General features: G+C 38.2%; 1 protein-coding gene across 1 annotated transcript in view; it reads right to left on the bottom strand.

The window, feature by feature from the left end:
- Positions 1-24,047, bottom strand: part of LOC130854233 (talanin) — a 183,355-nt gene extending 159,308 nt beyond the window's left edge. The window contains exon 1 of the mRNA XM_057736966.1: positions 23,872-24,047. Within this exon, the coding sequence (XP_057592949.1) occupies positions 23,872-24,047 (176 nt within the window). The remainder of the gene's footprint in view (positions 1-23,871) is intronic.
- Positions 24,048-25,512: the final 1,465 nt, after the last annotated feature.

The following is a 25,512-nucleotide window of genomic DNA, read 5'->3' on the forward strand; positions in this document are numbered from 1 at the left end:
TGTCTATAGAAGAAAAAAAAAAAAAGTGCTCCAGTGGGGGCATTGTTGTGAGGTAAATACAGCTTTGTTTAAAGTTTATCTTTCCCTCACACCTACCATGCTGTGAAGGAGAGTCTGTTTGGTGTTTGTCTGATTCATCACCCACTGAATTATTCTGTCATGAGTGTAGCAGCTTCAAGAATTAGGGTAAAGGCACAGACTAGAGTGAGTTCCAGATTCTATGTGACCTCGACCAACTCAGTGTGAGCTGTTTAATTTGTATTCAAGAGATGTGACAAGATTCTGTTTTTTAAAGGTAGCAATAGGTCACCTAGTATTCTAAACTCAATGTGAATAAACTGTAAAAATTCACTGCCATCACTTTGTGTCTAAGGTGTTTGGTGTGTAAAATACTTGTGTGGTATATTGCTTTTATTACTTTTATAAATAAAGCTATATTCTTACTGTCTCAAAGAGTTCATATTACTCATCTTTGAAATCTCTGAGTTTTCAGTATTAAAACTAAATTTTCTTAGGGGTTGAAGAGTTTTTATACACCCAATCTTGTGAAGCACATTTTTCCTGGCCCAAACACGAGCACCAGGTGATGTCTGAGAGATCTCAGCTGGGGTTCACCACTGAATGGGATGAGAGACTTTTAGTGCCACTGCAAAGGCACCGATACTGTGCTTTGGTTTCCTACATTGGCCAAAGGGTTGATAGGGAAAAAAACAAAACACAAAAAGCATAACGTGGACTGGCCCCAAGAAGATAACTTAAATGCCATGTGCCCTGTTAGAGACTGGCTCAAATAAGGACTTGACACTTCCCTCAAACTTCAGGGACTTGTACAACTCCAGATTTCTTCCCATTCTCTCTCTTCATTTTACATTAATTACTGTAGTATTCATTCTGTGCCAGACACTGTTCTAAGCATTTTATCTATATCTATGTATAATCATACAGGGTAGGTACTATTATTTCCACATTTTAAAATGGGGAAGCTGAGGCATGGAGGATCAAGTAATATGTCCATGGTCACACAGACTAGTTAGGGTCAAAGTCGTCATTCAGATGCCGGCTGTTCGATTCCAAGGACCATGGCCTTGGCCACCATGCTATCATACTGCTTGAATTTTATACAGTGAGAATGTGTATGTATTTGGGGAGCTCCTTATCTTCACCCATAGCTATATCCTGTCGAGGCTAGACTCTCCTCATTTGCTATTAATCCAGTTCTTTCCAGCTCTTTCAGTGCCTCTTCTCAGAGGCTCCTTCCCCTGCATATATGCTCAGATGACCTCCATTATTAAAAAGCAAAATTACCAAGGCCCTCTCTCTTCCCTTTCTTCACCACCAAACTTCTTGGAACATTCATCTGAATTATTCCCCGTAGACACCTGAGCACCTTGCAGTCAGGTTTCTCTTTGAAGACTCTACTGCAAACACTTTCTCAGAAGCCACCTAAGGCCCCGTAATCACCACCATCTGGTGGCTTCTTTGCAGCCCCTTTGCCAGTATCTCTGCTGGTTTGACTCTGTGGACCATGCCCTCCTTGCAAATCCCTGCTCCCTTGGGAGTTATGACACAGTAACCTCTTGCTGATGCTCTTTCCTCCCAGTTCTCTCTTGCCTGCTGTGCTAACCTGGCACTCCTGGCCCTCTTGCGCAGGAGTAGGTGTTCTCCAAGAGCCTTCCTCTACTCTCCCCTCCTGTTTGCTGTGCCTGCTTCCCTTGACGATCTTGTCCACACCCACGACTTACATGATTACCTCCCTTTGCATCTCTATTTCTAGTTCCAGCTCCCTCTGACATCTAGATCCACATTTCCAACTCCACCTGGAGGCTCAATATGTTGCAAAGTAAACCCAAGTGTATCCCCCAGAACTCTCATTTCACCTGGTAGGGCTTTACTAACTGTCGATTAAATACCTCTAGGATCAATGCAATTTTAATTCTGCCTACAAGAACTATCAGCTAAAATGGTGACTCATTGCTCATAGCTCAGTGAATGTAAAATAAAATTAATAGGGGACATGAAGCATAAATATGAATCAGATGGAGAAAGAAAGAACAGTTCATATTTTATGTTGGCTGTATTATGACTAACCAGGACACACTTTCATGTGCTGTTGATATATTCATTCCTCTCCCTGTCCATGGTTTCAAAACAGCCTTCATATTTTACCCTATTTTGTAAATTCCACAGATTCTTAGATTGTCCCCAGGATCTCTGCAGATGAAAGTTTAGGGGCTCCTCCCTTTCAGACAACACATTTGAGGTTGTTGTCTCTTCTTTAATTAAGATCATGTATAATGGATCAGAACCTTTACTCTAGCAACATTACAGTTTAGCAACAAACTAGAAAAAACTAGAAACTGTTAAGAATCCTCTCCTTTGGCACAATGGAAAGCCATAGACTACAATGGACACTGAAGAGGTTAAAAGAAATCTTTAGGTAAATAAAACCCACCCAAAACAGACAGTAGATTAACCTCTTTGTTAAGATCTCCAAGAATGGACACGTGTCCTTCATTGGTAACTCATTCCCACAATTAGACAACTATTACAGATCTCAGAACTAAGAGTAAGAAGCATAAATCGCCTGCAGAGAGATTTAAATGTTTTGGTCTCATGTCCAAGGATCTATTTCAGAACCATTGAGCCAAGCTGGCCCTCTTATCCTTTCCCTGATTAAACAAAGAATAATGATGTTTTTGTGGGCATGTTTTGAGGAAGCTCTGACCCCTGCAACAAAGACCAGGGAGTAAACCATCCTGAGGGCAGGATGAATCATAAGTCCCGGCACCTAGTGAGTCTGTTAGCTCTGTGAGTGAGTGAGTGAGCACAATATAAGAGGAGCAGGGCAGGAAGGGCCAAAGGAAGGAGCTCAGGAATAATTCAGATTATCAATCATTATCCTGAAGAGCACTGGGATGACAGGGACACTGAAGAGGTTAAAAGCAAGTGAATGGGGACCCTGATCAGTAAATGAAGACTCCCTCAAGTGGGCAGGCTCTAATTAACCTTTTAGTATCTCCCTTCATGGTGTCACTCTATGTGACACTAACCCTCAGAAACTTGTCCCGAGGCCTTCCTCCACAGTGGAGAAAACCAGACCATGTGGAGCCCTGCCTCTCATTACTGCTTTTGCCTAATTTGTATGTGGTTTTTCTGATTATACTGCTCTTGCCATAAGATGGAGTCTTTGCCAGGGAAACCAGTAACAGAGTTTGCACAGCACCTTGACTGGGATCTTTATCTCATTTGGTCAGTGTTCAACTAAGTTCTGGCTACCCTCACTTCTGTGGTTAAAAGTGTAAATCATTGCATGGGTTTGTCTGTTATCTCACCTTTTTTGTCCCTCTTTCTCTTTACATGCACTTAACTCTGTGTTTCTCCTAGTTAACAGTAGTCTCTTCCCACTTCCTATAGATTATCCCTCTGAGCAAGGTTGCCCACTGTACAAATGTCTTGCCCGTAGTGGGCATTTAACAAACATTTCTTGAATGAAAGAAAGAGTGACTACCCTAGTCATACCATCAGTTATGTCTACACACTTGCTACTTACTTTCTCAGCAAGAATCAGATCAATCCCTCATTGCTGGCCAACTTTTCATAGGGAAGGCTTGGGTTCTAAATCTCTGTAGACAAAATAGAGATTTTCTGCTTTCTTTTCTTTTCTCCCTCACCCCTCCCCAACCCCCGACCAAATTCAGCATTCAGGAAACTCACACTGGAAGATGACAGGCCCTTTCCTAGCTCTGTCTTCCAGAACTGCTTCTAGGAAACAGAGCTGTGCCCAGACTATGGATGCCCAAAGTATGTCTCTCTTTCTAAGAGGAGGTCAAGCCAGTTTGGTAGTCTAGGTCCTCACCTCCAGAAGCCTGACTCTACCACCCTATTCACAGATACATGCCCTGTTTTCCTCAATATATCACAGCCTGGAGCACGGGAGAAGGTCACAAGAAATAAGCAGGAGAAATAGCAATTCTAGGCAGAGTTTTCAAGGACCTACCTGCATGAAGTTGAAGAGCAAAGAACAGACACTTCCTGGGGATCATCCTTGGGAATCAGCAGCCCCTATGTCTGACCTCTGGTCAAGGATCCTATGAGACCTCAACAGAGGACCCGAATTCTCACCCCTGATCTATCACCAACCAGCAGTGTGATTCTGGATAAACAGACCCTGGGTCTGTTTCTTCTTCTGTGAAATGGGCACAAATATAATTTTCCCACTAAGATATAGAATTTCTGTGAAATCCAAAATGACACAAAATCAGAGCCTGGTTTACATGAAGCAACAGAAGTTATAAAAGTAAAACGATTTATCCAAATTTCTAGAGCTTTTTTTAGAGTCCAATCCAACCTAAATTCCCAGCTTCAACTATTCTGAGGGCCCCAGACTCCCGGCTGCTTCCACTACTCCATGCTGTAGGTGAAAACACTGGGAAAATGATAATGTCCTGGGTTTGATGTATTACTATTATTATTATATTTATACTCCATATAAAGATTCTTGTGAGTTCTTGTCCTATAATAGTATGGCTGGGTTTATATCCTTTTATCTTCGTTAAAAACAGAAATGAAAAAATTTAATTATTAAAAAACCAAATTTTTATGCTTCCTGCTTTATTTTTGGGTATCAAACAAAATAACAAAGAAAAAACTTTCCTCACAGGTTTTGAAGCCTGTTTCCTCCCTCTATAGCTCCACCTGTTTGTTGACACAATGGTTCCAAGGAGACTCATGTCTGTTTTAAAATAGAATGTACTACCTACCTCCCCTCCATCCGAATCCTTCATGGACTTTGGCCTGAGTCCATTGAAAAATGGGCAAAGAGTAAAAGTGAAATTCTTGGTAGGAGTTATGCAGAGTGATCCAAAGGGGAAAAAAATCTGCCAGTAGTTCTTCCAGGGCTTGTACAATTATTAAAATGAGAAAAAGAAAAGGGGGCAGGAGGCAAAAACATCTGGGGATGATAAGGAAGAAATAAGCAAACACAGGAATTAAAAAAAAAGAAAACTGTTGTCTAGAAAGGAGCATAGCACTTCAAAACAGATGTTTTGCTTGAAATTTTCCAGAATGGAACAAATGAGAGAGGAGAAGCAAGATCGAGAACTGGAGCACAGAACTTCACAAACACTGACCCTGAAAGAGTTAATGTGCATTTTGAACATGCACAGGTCCTTCAAATTCTGTCCCTTCCAAACTCACTTACTTGTCCATGCCACATCCCCAAGTGCAGGAAGAGGTGTGCTTAGTAGCCAACTCCAGAAAAAAAAAGGTACACCTATGGAAAACATCAAAGGCAAGTCTCCTTTGATAAGAAAACGACTCTGGGTGGGGGAAGGAGGGAAGCGCTAAATGGAACTGGTGGCGCCCCCTGGAATAACTAAGTTACAAACACAACTCAGGAGCCAAGTTGGAGATCCGAAGGTAGGAAAGTGGTTGAAGTTCCCTGCCCCTTTCTATTATCTAACCTGGGAGTTAAGCATGTGCACTGGAGTAGAAGTTGTGAAAAGCACTGGCCAAAGTGTCACTGAAGATAAGGAACAACATGCATAGCTGCAACATTAACCTACAGCCAGAGTAGGCACTGCCTGTGCTTGGCCTGTGTGCAGTGTGGAAGGGTGCACAGTGAAGTGTTTTGAAAGCTCAGAACAGGACTAAACATGTCATAAATGATTTTTTTCCTTCCAGTTTTATTGAAATATAATTAACATACAGCACAGTATATATGCTTAAGATGTACAGCAATAATGATTTGACTTACATACGTCATGAATGATCATCACAGTAAGTTTAGTGAACAACCATCATCTCATATATTGATAGATACAAAATTAAAGAAATAGAAAAAAATTTTTTCCTTGTGATGAGAACTCAGGTTTACTCTCAACTTTCATATATAACATACAGCAGTGTTAATTATATTTATCATGTTGTACATTACATCTCTAGCTTATCTTATAACTGGGAATTTGTACATTTTGACCACCCTCATCCAGTTCCCCCTCCCCCAACTCCTCTGCCTGTGGTAGCCACAAATCTGATCTTTCTATGTTTGTTTTCAAAGTATAACTGACCTTCAACACTATGTTAGTTCCTGTTATACAACACAGTGGTTTAACATTTCTATACATTTAAAAATGATTACCATGATGAGTCTAGTTACAATATATCACCATACAAAGATATTATATCGTTATTGTCTATATTCCCCATATTGTAAATTTCACACCTGTGACGTTTATTTTGCAACTGGAATTTTGTACCTCTTAATCTCCCTCACCTATTTCTCTCCCCACCATCCCCATCCCCTCTGGCAAGCACCTGTTTATTCTCTATATCTATATCTCTGTTTCTGTTTTGTTAGGTTTGTTCATTTGTTTTGTTTTTTAGATTCCACATGTAAGTGAAATCATACAATATTTATCTTTCTCTGTTTGACATTTCACTAGGCATAATACCCTCTAGGTCCATCTATGTTGTTGAAAATGGCAAGATTTCATTATTTATTATGGCTGAGTAATATTCCATTGTGTGTATATATAGCACATCTTCTTTATCCATTCACTTATTGGTGGGCACTTAGGTTGCTTCCATGTCTTAGCTATTGTAAATAATGATGCAGTGAACATAGGGATGCATATGTATTTTTGAATTAGTGTCTTTGTTTTCTTTGGATAAATACTCAGGAGTGGTACTGCTGGATCATATGGTAGTTCTATTTTAAAGTTTCTGAAGAATCTCCATACTGTTTTCCATAGTGGCTATGCTAATTTACCTTCCCACCAAAAGTGTATTAGGGTTCCCTTTTCTCTACCTCCTCGCCAACACTTACTTGTTACATTTTTAATAATAGCCATTCTGACAAGTGTGAGGTGATATCTCACTGTGATTATGATTTGCATTTCCTTGATGATTAGGGATGTTGAGCATCTTTTCATGTGCCTGTCGGCCATCCATATGTCTTCTTTGCAAAAATGTCCATTCAGATCCTCTGTCCATTTTTTTAAAATTGTGTTGTATAGGTTATTTTATGTTGAGTTATATGAGTTCTTTGTATATTTTGGATACTAACCTCTTATCAGATATATCCTTTGCAAATATCTCCTCCCAATCAGTAGGTGGCCTTTTAGTTTTGTTAATAGCATCCTTCACTGTCTGGGCAAAAGTTTTTTCGTTTGAGTCAGTCCCATTTGTTTATTTTTGCTTTTGTTTCCCTTGCCTGAGGAGACATACCCCCCCCCCCCCAGATATCACTAAGACCAATGTCAATGTTTTCTTCTAGAAGTCTTATGGTTTCAGGTCTTCATGTAAGTCTTTAATCCATTTTGAATTTATTTTTGTGCATGGTGTGAAAGAGTAGTTCAGTTTGATTATTTTGCATGTAGCTGTCCAGTTTTCCCAACACCATTTATTGAAGAAGCTGTCTTTTCCCCATCATATATTCTTGTTTTCTTTGTGATGGATTAATTGCCCATGTAAGTGTGGGTTCATTTCTGGGCTCTCTATTCTGTTCCATTGATCTATGTGTCTTTGTGCCAGTACCATACTGTTTTGATTACTGCAATTTTGTAGTATAGTTTAAAATCAGAGAGCATGATACTTCCAGCTTCGTTCTTCTTTCCCTAGATTGTTTTAACTATTTAAGATCCTTTGTTTTTCCATATGAATTTTAGAATTATTTGTTCTAGTTCTGTGAAAAATGCCATTGGTATTTTGATAGCGATTGCACTTAATCTGCAGATAGCCTTGTCTTGTATCGTCATTTTGGCAGTATTAATTATTCCAATCCATGAACACTACGGGTCGTGAATGATTTTAAGATAATCATGGTTACAGTATAACAATATTTCTATTCAAGCACCCTTTAGCACCATGCAGCTGTGGGAAAACTTAATTGACCTGACCATGTTTTCTTAGGTAGTTACTAAGGCAGGTCTCTCATTGTCCAATAAACATGTGATTCCAGACCAGCACTGTCCCAGAGAGATATAATGGGAGTCACATATAGAATTTAAACTTTTCTAGTAGCCACATTTTTCAAAAGGTTAAAAAAAAAGCATTGTATTGTGTTTAACATAATATATCCAAAATTTTTTTCATCCAAAATACATTTCAACATGTATTCAACATAAAAAAATATTAAATGAGATATTTTACTTTTTTTTTTTTTTTTGCACTAAGCCTTCAAAATTTGGTGAGTATTGTTCACTTACAGCACATCTCAGTTTGGACTAGCCACATGTCAAGAGCTCAATAGCCACATGTGACTAGTGACTGCCATATCTAAACTGTCTAGCACAGATCTAAACTGTCACCAGTTTGACATAATGATTTTACTTTAACCTCTTATTTTTTTGAAAACTGTACCTTAACCTTATTGCAAGTACTGCTGACAGTGTTTCATCTAACCTATCACAGAACATAATATATATCTTCAGTTGAAGCAAAAATAAATTTTACAGAACAATGGAAATTTGGTGGCACACCTATTAAAGAGTCACAGCATGTCAATCTGTCCTGACATACCTATTAGGACCCACTGGTATAGTGAGGGAAGGAGGGGTTGAGGAGGAAACAAAATGTTTCTAAAAAAAGATTCAACCCAAAATTATCAGAATGTCTCTTTGATGGCTTCAATAATAAATTGTCAACCCAAAGCACTTTGGAGCATCTGGTTCAACCTCCTTCATTTAAAAGAGATAGAAACCCAGAAAAGTTAGTATTTGGTTCAAGGTCACCCAGAAGTTAGTGCCCGGACTTAATGTCTGAGAGAACATTGACAGTTTAATTTAGATCCGGAGAGTTAAAGGATCAGGAAATTATATGTATGTATAATATACGTGATGTGTGTATGATTATGAACATTTTAGGCTTATTTTAAAAGTATGAAGACAGGGTGCAGGGTGATCCAAATAATGAAGGTTATTCATTAAATAACCTTCATCCAAAACCATTTTATATTTTCATCACCAAGATGTTTTAAGACTGTTCATTGTTAGTGTGTTTGCTGTGCAAACAATATTTACTTTAGAGTTTAGAAATGCCCCTATGTTGGAAAAAAACAACTAAATTAACTATGGACATAGAGGTTGAAGGAAAGTGCTTTTGCCTTCTGGTGGAATAATTCACATTTTTGAACAACAGCCAAAACACTTAAAGAACATGCATTTGCATTCTGCATTTAATGTACAAATGACAACAGAAAATATAATTTAGACACACTTCCCCTTATTAATTTGCTTTTCTGAAGTCAGTTGTAAGTATGTTGATTCCCCTCTCTCCTTTTGTTTTTCTCCTGGGATGGTGCCTAACCACAATGAGGCCGTAATTGGAGAAAATAGAAGGATTGATTTGAAAATGTCACGAATGTTGTTAATAAACTCCCATTGACATAAAAGATTCATTAATTCATTCTGCAGGCAATCAAGTTCACCATGTCTAGGGTATATTGTAGAGAATGAAACTAAATGGCTAAAAAGGCAGATAAAAAGGCATTTTTGAATATTTTAATTTTAAAGTAAAATAGCAAAAAAATGTAAATCTCAGAGTTTGAGTTGCCAAAAAGTATTAAGCCTTTATGTACACAACATTTCAGCTACACAGCTCTGGAAAAAAGTCCTGTGACCACAGAAGAGTTTTCTTTTCACTCCGTAGTAATCTCAATTCACTGCTAAATCTTCAGTTATAATTTAATCTATGCAAATTACAATGAATTTGTTTTAGTGATCTAAAAAAAAAAAAGGAAATAAACTGCATATTCCTTAAATCACGCAGTGCATTTTAAAAGATTAAGTTTATAACTGATATTAAATTGACTTGATTTTCACAGTTGCTTTCAATTAGATCAAAATGGCTCTTTTCGGATTGTACAAAAAACAGAAAGGTATAAAAGCAAATTCTTTTTAAAGTGGATAAAATGCTACCCACAACTTCATTAGTTGTATTTTTCCATTGCATACTATTTATTAGAATAGTGTGTCAATAGCCTTGATCATACATGGTCTAGAAGTCAGACTTAAACTGAGAAATTTTTTACTTTGCCGTGCAATTACTCCATTAGGATTTCATTTGTCAGCTGAGAAAAATGTGAGTGCCTCTATGAGATGCCACATAGTTAAACTCTGCATGAAACTTATAGTCTGGCTAATGAAGTCACTTCAGAATTATGGGAGCTCTTTGTCACAAACAACTTAAAATATAAGATGAGGTTCAAGTATCTTTATATAGCTTGGAATTATTTGTTAGAATGTGCTACTTTTACTTTCAGTATCTCAGACAAATCAATTACTATTTATCTGGTAGCTGTAGTAAATAGTTAATGCCTATATGCCTTGAGTGAATAGGTTTCTGGGTTTTTTTTTTTGTTGTTTTTTTTGAGGAAGTCAAGGAAAGGAGGCCACATTTTACCTCTGGATGGTTTAGAGCCTGGCTTAGCTGAGAGAAGGGAATTATGGAAGAGAGTAGAGTGGGGTTCAGAGATGCTCTGAAAGAGAAACTTGAAGCCAGAAATGAGGATGGAATTGAAGCCCTGGAGAAGGTGCACCAATCTTGAGAGGCTGGTGGTTGGAGGGGCTCTAGCTGACTTCTGGAATGCAGAGATCTAATGAGAACTCCTGCGCACTTGAAGGTGACTGATTCACAGTCTGGGTGTGGGTGTGGCTGAAAAGAGAAGGCCTTTCATTCTTAGCTACAAGAAAAGTCTCTCTAAACCTTATATTCCTAAAACAATAGTGCATTCAAAATTCACCCAAGCAGTGCTTACTGTATCATAGGTTCCTATTAAATAAAATTGAAAAACCAGTTGAGCAAAGCTAAGGGAGTTTGGCACAATTCTAGAGATGAGTCTGTGTTCACCTGTAGGCCCACACAGGAACTGTTAAACTGTAACTAAGCAAGAATCAGGCAGTCAAAATCAGTAAAACGAGGATTTTCACTTAGACGAATCAGATCTGCACATAGTGACTTGACTTGCTTTTCCTAACCGATTTATGTTGGGAGGTAACTTTTTCTTTCAGCCAACACAGATATTCATACATATTCCAATACGTTGTACATTCAAAAGAAAACTAAATCTGGGTTAAATAAGTAGTAACATACTAATTACTGAAGAAGTTAGATTCTTTTCTCAAGATCCTCAAGAACAATTTCTGAATAAACCAACCACAAAATCTACCACTGCTTTGGTAGTAACTGGCTTCTGAAAATGGCATTTTTACTGGACTGGATGTCACTAAGGAATAATAATGGCAGCTTGGTCTTAACCTTGACTTGTGGTTGCATTCTTGAATGGTCACCGCTAGATAATGACTTTCTCTTGTAACCAGAAGTACACAATTCACAGGCTTGTAACTTGTTAACCAATAATCCATCTTGGAAAAAGGAAACTATTGTCATCACCGAAAGTTGAAATAAAAACTCAGTTTTTCATGTTGCTGTTTCAAGAGGTCAATATTGAAAGATAGCTCAATAATTTGCTACCTAGTGACATAACATATTTAATATGCACAATTATATAAACTCTAACTTTTGAGGTAGACTCCTGTGCAGTAAATCTGAAGATAGCTCATTGTTAAATAAAATGGGTAAGAGTTTCATCCCCAACTCACTACAAATAAGCAGGAATTGGTAAAGTGTTCTATTTTTGTGACAAAAGAAAAGCTTAGGCTATTAGCCTACCTATGGCATATAAATTATAGAGGGTTTAGGGCGTGGTTCTTCAAATTTAAAGATATATTTGATAACTATAATTCATAACATGCTGCAAAAAAATCCAGCAAGCCCAGGATTCTCCAATCATTGCTACATGATTAGTGCACAATAGGAAAATGAATAACGGGGGAATAAGAACATCAAGGAGCTTGTTTTTACACAATACAATCTCTCTTTCTCCCTCTCTCCCTGTCTCTCTCATGGTAATTCATGAAATGGTTCAAAGAAGCGTTTGGGATCAAACAGATCTGGGTTAGAATCCTGTATTTGTCACTTCCTAGTGACATGAACCTGGGCAAGTTACTGAAGTTCACTGAGCCTTAGTTTTTTCATTCAGAGAGTGAAGGTAAGTACCATTCAGATAATGCTAAAGGTATTTACAAGACAAGGTTACAAGGATTAAATGAAATTAAATGTGAAAATCTGCTACAAAGAGGATATCTAACAGGTGCCTTAAGAAACTTCTTTTCCTTCCTCCTTTAAAAACAAATTAGAATTATAGCACATTACTCTTCAATGAGCAAATTATCATTGACTGCCTTCATTATGAATCATCTAGACGTAATGGGGAGTATTACCTACATGGGAAGACAAGACAAACACATTAATTTAATACGTATTTACTTAATATATATGCAAACCCTACATGGCTGTCCTCGCATGGGAAGACTCTGTTATTGTCTTGTACAGACTTTTGAGGTCTAACTCAGCATAGGCTTTCAAATAGTAAATCCACCTCACTAAGCATTAGCAAGCAATGTAGATTTTACTGAAACTTTCGTGAGTACACAGGGAAGAGGGTTTTACTGTATACCACATGGAAAACAACCTCAAAGAACTCCTTTTTGAACCTTTTTGTATTTTCTTCCATAGGTTTTTTTAGAAACCAGTTACTGGGTTTCCATTTCCCATCAGAACCCATTTTCCAAATCTCTGTTATTGTCCCAAACAATTCAGCTCTAGTCATAAAGGGTTGTGCACTCCAAGACAAAGAAAAAGCTGGTATAAGTAACCAGGCCAAAGCTCGCTGTGAGTCAGTTAAGCAACTATCTGTGGTTATCCCAACATGCCCCTTGGGTGAGAATGTCATCCCCAACCCAAATAGCTTATCTAATTATTCACCTAACAAAAACAAACATTTCTGGCCTAGGGGATGGGGAGAGAAATTCTGTGCTAAGGAAAAAAAAGTGAATTTTCTCCATGTCTTTGTTTTACAATATGCAACGCACCACGTAGCAAGTGCTGTGGAAGATATGAGCGTCTACAAGACACAGTGTGCAGGAGGTTTACTAACGATCCATTTATGATCCTCTCTGTGACAGGAAAGCAGGGAGGTCTTGTATATGGGGATTTCCTATAGAATGTTGTTGTAAGTAACTCCGCTTTGGGAAGGACTATGGAAAAATCAAGGAAAATATGTTTTGGTTTGGGATATACTGATTTGATATTAGTGAATCAAGTAGATTTTTGTGTTGGTTAATGAGACCTGGCCATAAAAATGTCACAAATTGCTAGTATTTGCCTTCCTAGACAATGTTAAGCAGTTGATCCAATGAGCTAGGTCCAATAACCTATAGGCTAGGTAGGCAGAGTCTTTGTTCTGATAAATAGAAACAGGGAGTGCTAAAAAAATAACTGAAGCAGCTACTTGCCTTATAATATAAGGAATCATGTTATGGAAATCTTCCAACTTTGGGTTGAGGGCTTCTAGTCTGTGGCCAATGGGAAACCACTGTTAGTTCATGAAGAAGAAAGTGAAGTGATATAATTGGTTTTTGTGAAGACTACTTTGAAAACTCTCTGCAAAATAGCCTAGAAGTAGCAGAGAAAGAAGGCAGAGAGGCCAAGTATAACGGTCTAGATTGGGTAGTGTGAGAGAAAGAAATGGACATACAAATGCTGAGAATTGCTTTGAGAAAGTTTCCAAAAAATTGCTGACTGATTAGAAGTAGAGGAAGAAGTCAAAAAGGGAAGAGTCAAATACAACTGCGATTTGGATCTCAAGTTACTGAGATAACAGGAATGCCATTTATAGAAATGGGGAACTTGAGAGGAGAGGCCAATCTGAGGTTGGGGTTAGTCAAAATTAGTCAAGAAATGTTTCATACATGCCAATCACTGGGCAAGGTGCCAGGGATACAGGGGTAAGCAAAGTCAACACGATCCTTGTCCTCACAGAGCTCACAGATGGGGGAAAAGACCAACGTTACATAAATGATTAATATAGTTTATATGTAATATAATAGGGGTAATACATTCTGTAGAAAGAATAACTTACATTTTGTGTGGTAGTTTCAGATTTAGAAATGTTCAAGCCACTTTTATTTTTGAATGACTACAGAGAGGAGAAAAAGGAGCAAGCCGCAGTCAGGGCGCAGGAATCAGTCTGTGTTCATAGTAGCATTATTCACAGTAGCCAGAAAGTGGAAGCAACACAGGCGTCCATCAACTAATGAGTGCGTAAATAAAATGTGGAAAATGCATACAATGGAATAGTGTTCAATTATAAAAAGGTATGAGGTACTTAGTCATGTTATAACATGGATGGATTTTGAAAACATTATGCTAAGTGAAAGAAGGCAGTCACAAAGTATCACATATCGTATGATTCCATTTGTATGAAATGTCCAGAATAGGCAAATCCATCAAGATAAAAAGCCGGTTAGTGGCTGCCTAGGGCTGGGGGTTGGGAAGATTGAAGAGTGACAGCTAAAAGATGTAGGATTTCTTGTCAGGGTGATGAAAATGTACTAAAATTGATTTTGGAGATGGATGCACAACTCTGAATATACTCAAAGTCATTGAATTTTATACTTCAAACGGATGAATTATATGGTATGTGGATCATATCACAATAAAACTGTTTTTTAAATCACCTTATGTGGTAGAATAAAGAGGTTAGCAACAGAAGAGAAAATATTTATTAAAAACCCAAGAATTCATTTTTAGTTCAGTTATATCTATAGTGGTTAAAAATAGGTACAATTCATATACAGTCATTATCTTCTACACTAGCCATGATGTATCATTGTCCACAGCTATCAAAACATTGAGGTTAAAATGTCAGATGGGCAAAGACAAGCTTTGTCTTAAAACTAGATAACTTTGGATGCTAGAGACAGAGCATATCACATTTGGTCATACTTAGGACCTTCGCCTAGTCACTGAGTTATCTAATCAAACTTCTTGATTTAGCTAAGCTGTAAACTCAGCTTCCCTATAAACATTTTACAACATGGTTTCTGAAAAACAAAAAATTTTACTACCAATTGTTGTGCTTTATAATTTTCCTTTAACTGAAACTGATTTCCTTCTCAAAGGGAAACAAGGTTTTTTTCATAATTTTCTTTTTCAAAGAGATACTTAAAATTTCTTTTTTCTGCCAGGTCTATGAGCCTAAGTGGGGATCTGATCTAGTCTGGGTGGTCAGGGAATGCTTCCCTAAGGAAGTGACATTTACATTGTTATCTGAAGGAGTTTGACAAGCAGAGAAAAAAGAAGAAAAAAATGTCAGTCAGAGGGAAAGCATATGTGTGGATCCTGGTACATGTTGAAGGTTGTGGATATATTAGAGGTAAGGAACTAACCAAGTAGCATTGCCTGGTGCTTGGTTTTAGATACTGGATTAGAGATCAGGATACAAGAAGAATCTTGAATTGTCATCAAAACAGAAGTAACCACTGAGAAGAAAGAGAGTGGAAAATAAGAACTGAGACTACGGAAATGCCCACAACTAAAGAGAAAGCTGGGAAGAGAAGCTGCTGTGTGAACAATTGGACAGGTAGGAGGGAAATCAGGGAAGAACAAACGTTCAGGAATGAAAAAGAGGAGAAAGTTTAAAGATGGGCAGAGTGATCCGCTGTGTCAGATGTTAAAGATGTTATTGAAGGGGAATGAAGATCAGAAAAGGCCTGGAATTTGTCAATATAAGTTCAAGAGACTTTAAATTTTTAAATAATTGTCTAACTCTCCCTCCCCACATTAAGAAATGGGTAGAAAAGCTGAGAATCAAAAATGTAACACTACATCTCACTACAGGACCAAAAGAATCAAATCGTAATGAACCTGACATGCTTCCCCCTACATAGTGAGTTTTTGCAGTGACGTGTTCCAGCTGATACTAATGCAGGGGGAAATAAGTAAAAAGAAAATGTATCTTTTGCAGACATATCCCCCATAAGTTCAGAGTTATTTTGGAGGACAAAAGTAGGTTTACCTGAGAATTTTCATTAGACTTAAATGAAAACAAAGACTAATTTAGAATCCAGCGGTTGATTTTCCCATTTGTTATTTCTTACAATGGGATTTAGCACAGAAAGTCATTTAACACTGAAAGAAACAGCTGAGTTACTTGTCGATTTTCGGTGGCTTTTTTTTTTCTGTGTTCATTTATTTATCCTTGCATCAACAATTACTTGAGCCTTACCATATGTAAAGTGAAAGGCTTCACTTCCCTTTGGAAACAGACCTCTGTATTGAGTACAGTATTTCCGAAAACACAAAGAGTCTTCCGATTTAGAGGAAGTGACATGATGATCTATATTTCAAAGTTCTTTTACAGTGAACTAACAAGACTTTGTAGGATGACACCACGAAACTGGGCTTTAAAAATGATGTTAGGGCTGAGGAGCAGGAAGATAACAATGAGACTCATGAAGTCGGAACCCTTTAGGTGTTGGATTCGTTTCCTACTACTGCTATCACAAATTACCACAAACTTAGTGTCATAAAAGGACACAAATTTATTCTCTTACAGTTCTGGAGACTACAAGTCCAAAATCATTTCACTGAGCTGAAGTCAGAGTGCAGGCAGGGATGGTTCCTTCTGGAGGCTCTGGGGGAAAATCTGTTTCCTTGCCTTTTCCAGCTTCCGGAGAATGCCTGCATTCCTTGGCTCACAACTTATTCCTCTCATCACTACAACCTCTTGCTTTCGTTATCATTTCTCCTACTTCCTCCTTTGACCTTCTTGGCTCCTGCATACAAGGACCCTTGTGATTACATTTAGAGCCCATCCAGAAAATACAAGATAATCTCCTAATCTCAAGATCCTTAACCCAATCAGAACTGTAAGTCCCTTTTACCATACAGTATTGGCAGGTTCTGAGAATTAGTTGCAGATGTCTTTGTGGAGCCATTATTCATCCTACGATAGGTGTCTTTCCACCTTGATTTCCCTTCTCCGAGAATTAGCTGCTCATCCACAACAGGGATGGAACCCTGCAGCTATGTCCTATACCACTTGGCCAGAGATATTTGAACCATGAGTGCACACACCAGTGGATTTGTAATTAGGAAACAGATGCCAGCAAGACCCTGCTTGAGTTACCAACTCAGCTGCAGAGAGACCCAAAGCCCAGCTGGGATTTTAGCTTTGTTTCAGAGTGGCTTTTGAATGCATGTGCTAATTTAACAAGTTGCCTACTATTAGGCTGTAAACAGTGAAAGGATGGAAGCCAATTTAATCAGTATTTCAATCTCAAACCTTATTTATCTTGTTTGTAAAGTTTAAAGACATTTAGAAAAGTTTTGCCAACCATTAAAACTTGCCAATCATTTCTGTCACTAACAATGTCACAAATGGTTAATAAAGAGAACCCAATGGGGAAATCCAAAGTCAAGATTAATGCCCCACTTATATGTATAAGTAAACTCAGTGGTTCATTTATCAGCTCCCACTAAGTTGCATTAACTGTCTTTCCAGATTATAAATCATTCTTATTAAACCAAAGGCATTTCAGTGAAAAGTTAGGCACTCTAGCCAGGGAGATAACTCACCCTAAATGCTCTTAAGGCGGAGGGTTCTGGGTCACCTTCACCCTAAAATCAAAGTTAAGATTCCTTATTATCAGTCATACATTATTTCTCCTTCACCAAAAAATTTGATTTCACACTGGTGAAATCACCATATCTAAAATTACCAATTTACTTATTTATTTTATTTTATTTATTTTTTATCTTTATTGGAGTATAATTGCTTTACAGTACTGTGTTAGTTTCCACTGAACAACAAAGTGAATTTATATGTTTACATATATCCCCATATCCCCTCCTTCTTGAGCCTCCCTCCCAACCTCTCTGTCCCACCCCTTTAGGTCTTCACAAAGCATCAAGCTGTGCTCTGTAGCAGTTTCCCACTAGCTATCTATTTTACCCTTTTTTATTTTAAATTCTTCTTAAATGAATTTCTATCCCTCACTGCCTTCCACATTCCATTAAACAAGATTTAACCAAAGACAAAAATGCTCACCAAAGAACCATACATAGCTCTTTTTTTTTTTTTTTTTTAATTAAAGGCGAAGAGTTTCTTGGCTCACCAAGGCCATCGTGATGTGTGGTGCAAGACAAAAAAGGTGCTATGCTTTCTATAAAGATCTTAACTGCAATGGCTGAGCCCTGGAACCACATTCTAAATTATTCATTGTTCTTTGTAGGCATCCGCTGTGCCCCATCGTGTCAGATAACCACAGCTAACATTCTGTGGGCAAACATGGCCCCATTCATTCCATCAAGCAGTGAATAATTCATATCGCAAGTTTTACCCTGGGCAAAATACACTGACATCAGGAGCATTAAACTGGAGCCATTCAAGGAACAAAATGGTTATTCATGCTTTCAATGTGAACCATTAAATCTTGCCAGTTAAGTTAAAGAATGAATTAACTCAATTCATTGTACATATCACACAAGTCCATAAAAACACAGTTGCATGAGCAAGTTTCTTACTTGGAGTATTCCTACCTGAGGACGGAAATGCCAGTCATTGTGTCAAGCAAGTCTATACTGGTCGGGGGGAGGGGGGTGGTGTGGGGGAACCACTGCTTCCCTTGAACTCCCCTTAGAAGAAAATGGTTCCCATTCATCATTTTTGTTTCATCTTGTTCCTACTCTCGTCCCCTTATTATTTTGCCACCCACTATAGCCAAAAGAATGGTTCAAGGGCTGTTGGCTTCTCTCGTCAACTAACCCGTGCCTAAAGATGATGGACTTAGATGTATTTGGCATTTGTTGGCTATTGCTGACTATGTGTCCACAGTCTGCTTTTTTAAAAGAAGGATGAGGGGAATTCCCTAGTGGTCCAGTGGTCAGGACTCCTCACTTCCATTGCAGGGGGCATGGGTTCGATCCCTTGTCAGGGAGCTAAGATCTTGCAAGCCTCACAGCACAGCCAAAAAAATTAAAAACTTAATAAAATAAAAGAAGGATGAGAATGGTGGCTACTCAGGCCTTTTGGAATTAATTTTCCAAAGTCAAAGGCACAGTACATTTGATGATTCCTGAAATGGTGCTTCCCTTTGGCCTCCAGTCCCAGCTCTGTCTCCAGATAAGAATGGTCTCCCACAGACACCTGACTTAGCCAAAATTCCTCAGTCAGTCTCTGAGGAGAGTAAATTTTTCTCCAAGCAAAGGGAGGTTTCCAAACTGCACGCGTACACACAAGTTTTCCAACCAACTTCCCCTTAGCAACTGACCCAGCCTTCCTCTCCAGAGACTCTTGGCTCTGCTTCCTTAGCACCTGCAGTCAAACCCTTTATTGTGAAATTCAGATTGTTGTGTTTAAGGTTTCCAATTAGACTGAAGAAATCTGGAAACAAAGAATAAAGAGAGGCAACCAAATACACATAAGAGAGAAATATATCCCAATAAAACTCCAGGCTGAAGTGTCAAAACTGCCATTATTGAGGTTTTCTATAGCATCATGATATTCCTATTCCTATAACTCCTTCTCCCCAAGTTGCAGGTCTCAAGTGACCAGTAAACCATTGTGAGTTGATATTAGACTTTTAGCATTCATTATAGGAGAGGAATTGAGGATATGAAAGATGCAGAGGAGGGGAGAGAGAAGACCAACACTGTATATGTCAGCTCATTGAATCCCACCTCTGAGTCTGCCTTATTAACATCTGCATTTTATAAATCAGGTCCAGAGGGGTTAAAGGACATATTCAGCTAATAGGTAGTTGAACTGTAGTTTGATCCCTAGGACTTGAAAGTCTGTGCTCTTTTAACTATCCTACAGTGTCAGAAGATTATGATGTAATCTTTCTCTCTAGAGAAAAATAAAATCCTAAGTAAAATATTTAAGTATTCAAAGCATATACCAAACCTACCTTTCTGAGCATACCTCTCACTCTTTTCTTGCATAAACCTTCTCTAGCCAACCAGGTCTCTCACCATGCCTTGAAACTGCTAGATGTAATTCAAAAGAATTTACATTCTAGTTAAGGAAAATGAATAAAGGAATGAATAAGTTTTTTTTCAGAAAGTGCTGATTTTCACCATGAACCAAATGGGTTTTTTTAATCACTGTAAATCTCAAAGACTTTCAGTCTTTTAAGACAGAATCAGCATGGAGTCATTTGTTCTTGTACAGGTCAACAGACACACCAAAGCCAAAGTTTCATTTTTTTAAATTGAAGTATAATTAATTTAGAATATTGTGTTAGTTTCAGGTGTACAGCATAGTGATTCAGTCATTTTTTTCTGACTATATCCCATAATAGGTTATTTTAAGATATCAAATAATTCCCTAGGCTATACAGTAAATCATTGTTGCTTATCTATTTTATGTGTAGTAGTTTGTATCTGTTTATCCCATATACCTAATTTTCCCTTCCCCCTCCCTCTCACCTTTGGTAACCATAAGTTTGTCTTCTATGTCTACAAGTCTTTTTCTGTTTTGTGTATAGATTCATTTGTATTATTTTTTAGATTCCACATATAAGTGATATCATATAGTATTTGTCTTTCTCTATTTGACTTACTTCACTCACTGTAATATTCTCTAGGTCCATCTATGTTGCTGTAGATGGCAATATTTCATTCTTTTTTATGGCTGAGTAATAGTCCATTGTGTGTATGTGTGTGAGTGTGTGTGTGCGCGCATGTGCAAATGTCACATCTTCATAAGCCAATCATCTGTTGATGGGTATTTGGATTGTTTCCATGTCTTGCCTATTGTAAATAGTACTGCTATGAACATGGAAGTGCATGTACCTTTTTGAATTAGAGTTTTCATGTTTTCTGGATATATATCCAGGAGTGGGATTGCTGAATCATATGATAGCTCTTTTTTTAGTTTTTTAAGAAACTTCCATACTGTTTTCCATAGTGGCTGCACCAATTTACATTCCTACAAACAGTGTAGGAGGGTTCCCTTTTTTCCACACCCTCTCCAGCATTTATTATTTGTAGACTTTTTGATGATAGCCATTCTGACAGTGTGAGGCAATATAATACCTCATTACGGTTTTGATTTGCATTTCTCTAATAATTAGAGATGTTGAGCATCTTTTCATTGGCCTGTTGGCCATCTGTATGTCTTCTTTGAAAAAATGCCTATTAGACTTTCTGCCCATTTTTAAATTGGGTTTTAATTGTTTGGTTTTTTTTTTTTGATATTGAATTGTATGAGCTGTTTGCATATTTTGGATGTTAACCCCTTGTCGGTTGCATCATTTGCAAATGTTTTCTCCCATTTCTGTAGGTTGTTTTTTTGTTTTGTTGATGGTTTCCTTTGCTGTGCAAAAGCTTTTGTTTGGTTAGGTATGATTTGTCTACTTTTGCCTTTTTTTTTTTTTTCCGCCTTGCCTTTCAGTTTTCACTCTTCTCTGTCTCTTCCACCCTTTAGCTAGTTCTGGAAAAAAAGAAAAGGAGAAATGAGATAACCCATTTATTTCACTTTAGGTGGATGAATGATTTCATCATAAACTTAACCTTACCCACTATAATAAAGTAGCAGAGTCCAGGGACAAAAGAATAGGTGTAAAGACATTATTGGGAGAATTGATGAAATTTGATTATTGACTATGAAATAGATAATTGTACTGTGTCAATGTTAAGTACTTGATTTTGATGACTGTACTGTACATACATAAGAGAATGTAGCCTGGAGTATTTAAGGGTGAAGGGGCAGGATGTCACCAACGTATTCTCAGATGGTTCAGAAAGAAACATGAGAGAGAACAATAAAGCAAATGGGAGAAAATGTAAAAAATGGATGAGTCTGGTGAAAGATTATATGGAAATTCCTTCTGCACCATTTTTACAACTTTTCTGTAGGTTTCAAGGTACCTCAAAGTAAAAAGTTAGAAATAAAAATGTTTGTGGAGTTAGTTTCAGTATCTCTTGGGAAAAAATGACTAATCATTGTGGCAAGAAACAATTTAGAGATTTCCCAGGCAAACCCCTTCAGTTCAGAGGTGGGGAAACTGAGGCCAAGAAGTACAGGGTAACTTCCTGTATGAGCAGCTGTGAGAGGCAGGGCACACAGGCAGGCAGCACCAAGCCCACAGACTCCTTATTTGACTCCTGCAACCAGGCTATCCCTTTTTTTCTCATACTTTTTCTTGACTAGTTTATATCTCATCTTATTACCTTCTCTGACTCTCTCAACTTCCCTCAAATACTTTTTATACGTCTCCAAAAGTGTATTCCATGCATACACAATAATTTTGCAGGATTTTAATGGATGTTATATATAGAAGTCTGTGCCCAAATAATAGCCTTAAGAAATATGGGGTCAAACAAGGTAAAACAGACTTCTCAAGGCCTTTAAAACACTAATGTGCACATAGTGGGATAACTGGGGATATAATATGCAGCATTTTTCAAACACATTTGGACAGGGAAGACTTTTTTGGCGGAGTCTTAGGGGCTGCCCATTCCAACACATTTTGGAAAAGCTTGTATAGAGCAGCAAATGCATCAGGACTAAATGCTATATGACATGCCATGTGTCATCTCTCCCATTCAGCATGATGAAGTGCCTATGTTTCCGAGACTGTTGGGACTTATTCTATGGTATTGCTAAAGGAGGAATGGAATATAGGGCTAAGTCCTAATTTTGGCTTGAATTTACAGCCTGCAAATTTAGACAAATCAGCAAATCACTTTGAGCCTCTTTCTGCATCTATAAAAGAGAGGTAACATCTATATTGCAGAGTGTTTTGTGTGGGTTACTGGAAACTATCTATGAAAGTTCTTTGTACTCTACAGACCACTGCTTAAATATATAAGGTAGCATATGACTGTAACACCAAAGGTGGGGGTGCTCTTTGAAAAAAAACAAAATTCTGCCACAGACTATGGAAGTATATAGGGAGATAGTTTGCATAGATGCCGATTCTGGTAGAAGAAGGGCTTTAGAGAGAACTATGTGTGCAATTCCAGACTTGTTAAAAACTACCTTTGTAAACCCACTGGAAAACAAAGAATCAGGATACAGAACTGGCAGATGCTCAGAATTGTTTAAGCCACAATTAGGGAAATAAAAGCATTTGATTTTGGTTTGTCGTTCTTTGGCAAGGAACACTGATGCAATGCCTCTATCAACATTTTGCATATTTTAACTAAAAGGTCTCAGTGGCCTAAAAGGCAGCCAGCTCTTTACCTCTGGCAGAAGGAGCTTTCCATGCATTGAGCCCAGGTCAGAGGGAACAACAGTGACTTCCTGTTGTCCAGTAGATGGCCTTAACTGTGTCAAGCTATTCAGGCTCTGTTGGCCTCACATGCAGCCAAATTCACCATCTAAATATTTTATAGCTCCCATCACAGCCATAACTTTTTACCAACATATCTCTCAAACATAAGCTATTGATAGTTCCACTGTGGTTTTAGTCACTATTTTGATATCCCACATATGTATAACATTTAAAACCTTGAGATCCTTTTAAATACATTAACTTTATTCTTCTTCACAAGTTCTTTGAGGTGGGCTTGACTGATGATGTCACTGCAGAGGTGATGACGCTAAGGCCCAAGGTAATAAGTATATTCCTAACTGAGGTCATAGTGCTGAGATCAGACTCCTGTGATTCCTGGACCTGCAGGCTAACACCTGGTCCAGGCTGCCCCAAACCTTCAATTCCAGCTTCTTCCCAGCAGGTCAGAGGCAACATGAATAGCAGGGCAGGTCTCTCATTTTAGTGGGAAAAAAATAGTGAATTACCCAGTGTGGTAACCCTAGGTGTCCCCCAGACATCTCCCTACCTGGGTACTTCAGTGCTGAAAACTGCACCTTAAAAAATCATCCTGTCCAGTTCCTTTCTTTGATGTCCAGTTTTACCCCACAAATTCTCCCAAAGGCAACACCTGAGATAAACCTGAAAGATGGTGAGAGGAGAAAGCTACTGGAAAAGACCCGTCCATCAGGGACAAAGAACAAACCAGCACTCCAGGTGTGGAAGGAGGGAAAGCTGCGCTGACGAGCAGGAATGGGCGGCCTGGTCCAGCTGTGCCTTCTTCCTACTAATCAAGAAGACGGCGTGGCATCGGGAAGACGTCCAGGTGCACACGCGCTGGATGGACGTGGCGGCTGAAAGCACTGCTCTAAGGTGCCGCATGTGTCTCCAGGGTCCCGGAAGTGTCTGCTGGCACATGTGAATTCCAGAGGGGATGGGAGGCTTTTATTAAAACTTACGATCCTGCAGAACCCAGAAGGCCACAAGCCGAGGAAAGGAAGTGGTGGAAACAATTAAGAAATCTAAGCAGAAACGGTTGCGGGAGAGAGGGTCACAACTGTTATTTCGACCACATCCGATATTTGCTTCAAATTGTTATGCAGGACAGTAATTGTCTCCTGGGAGGGCAAGAGGCAAATCGGGCCGGGCTGTCCTCTAATAGGTTTCAACAGCAAAGCACCCTCATAAATAGTGCATATTGTGAAACCAGAGGTTTCTCCTTTTCCAGAAAACCTCTCCCAACCCTCCTCCTTTAATTAAAGAAACATGGCTTACCAAGAAACAAATACCTCTTTTCATAAGGCATTAAGGATGGATTAAGGAGGGAAAGAAAGAAAGAAAAAAATTCCACACTGAAGAAGTGAAGGTTTAATAAGCGATGCATGCAGAGGCTGTGATAAATAGAGAATTCCATGTTTCTAATCGACAACACTGCTTGGGGATTCCCTAGCATCACCTATCTGGCATGTGACAATATCATGCCCCCAAGGACCATGGCTAGACTGGAATTTGAATGCATCAAGACTCAATCTGGAGCGAACCTCTGTTCTGGTTAGTCCTGTGTCTCACCAACCCTGGTTTATTATCTCCACCAACCTCTCCAATTTTGTTCACACTGTATTTTCTTGTGCCATCTGGTGGATTTCAAGTGAATTTGCAGAAGAATTCAAAACAGTTCCCCGTAAATGTTGACTTGTTTCATTTTTGAGCTCACCTCAGAGAATCATGATCACACCGCTAAAGCCTTAATTTTCTTGATCTTTTCTAATCAATTTGCGTGTGCTTTTCTCACATCTACTTTGACTTTTTAAAAATCACATATTTTTGGATCGGTAAATCAGGCAAATGGTAGAAAATTCAAAAGGTGCGTATGGTGAAAATACAGTAAGTCTTTCTTCTCCAGTTGCCCAGTTCCTGTTCTGAGAGGTAACTGCCATTTAACTTATTCCAGAAATGTACAGCACATATGTATACCTTTAATAAACTTCAGTGTGTTTTACACATTGATCTGTTTTATTTTTTTTTCCCTCCACTTAACATATATTGGAGAGTTTTCCATCTAAGTATGTATCACTGTTCACTGTTTTAGACAGATATTTATTTGTAGGAGCTCTTTATATATTAACAAAATTACTCTGGTTCTCAGTTGGAAATTATTTTCCAAGTTTGTCATCTATCTTTCTCTTTATTTATGATGTGTTTTTCCGTGAAAACATTTCTTTTTACTTTATTGTCAAATATATCAATCTTTCCACTAGACATTAGAATCAATCTGTCTAATTTAAATATCTTTACAAACTGTTATTATTTTTCTTGGGATTACATTGTATTTCTAAATTAATTAATG

Source organism: Hippopotamus amphibius, chromosome 5 (assembly GCF_030028045.1).
Source record: "Hippopotamus amphibius kiboko isolate mHipAmp2 chromosome 5, mHipAmp2.hap2, whole genome shotgun sequence".
NCBI lineage: Eukaryota > Metazoa > Chordata > Mammalia > Artiodactyla > Hippopotamidae > Hippopotamus > Hippopotamus amphibius.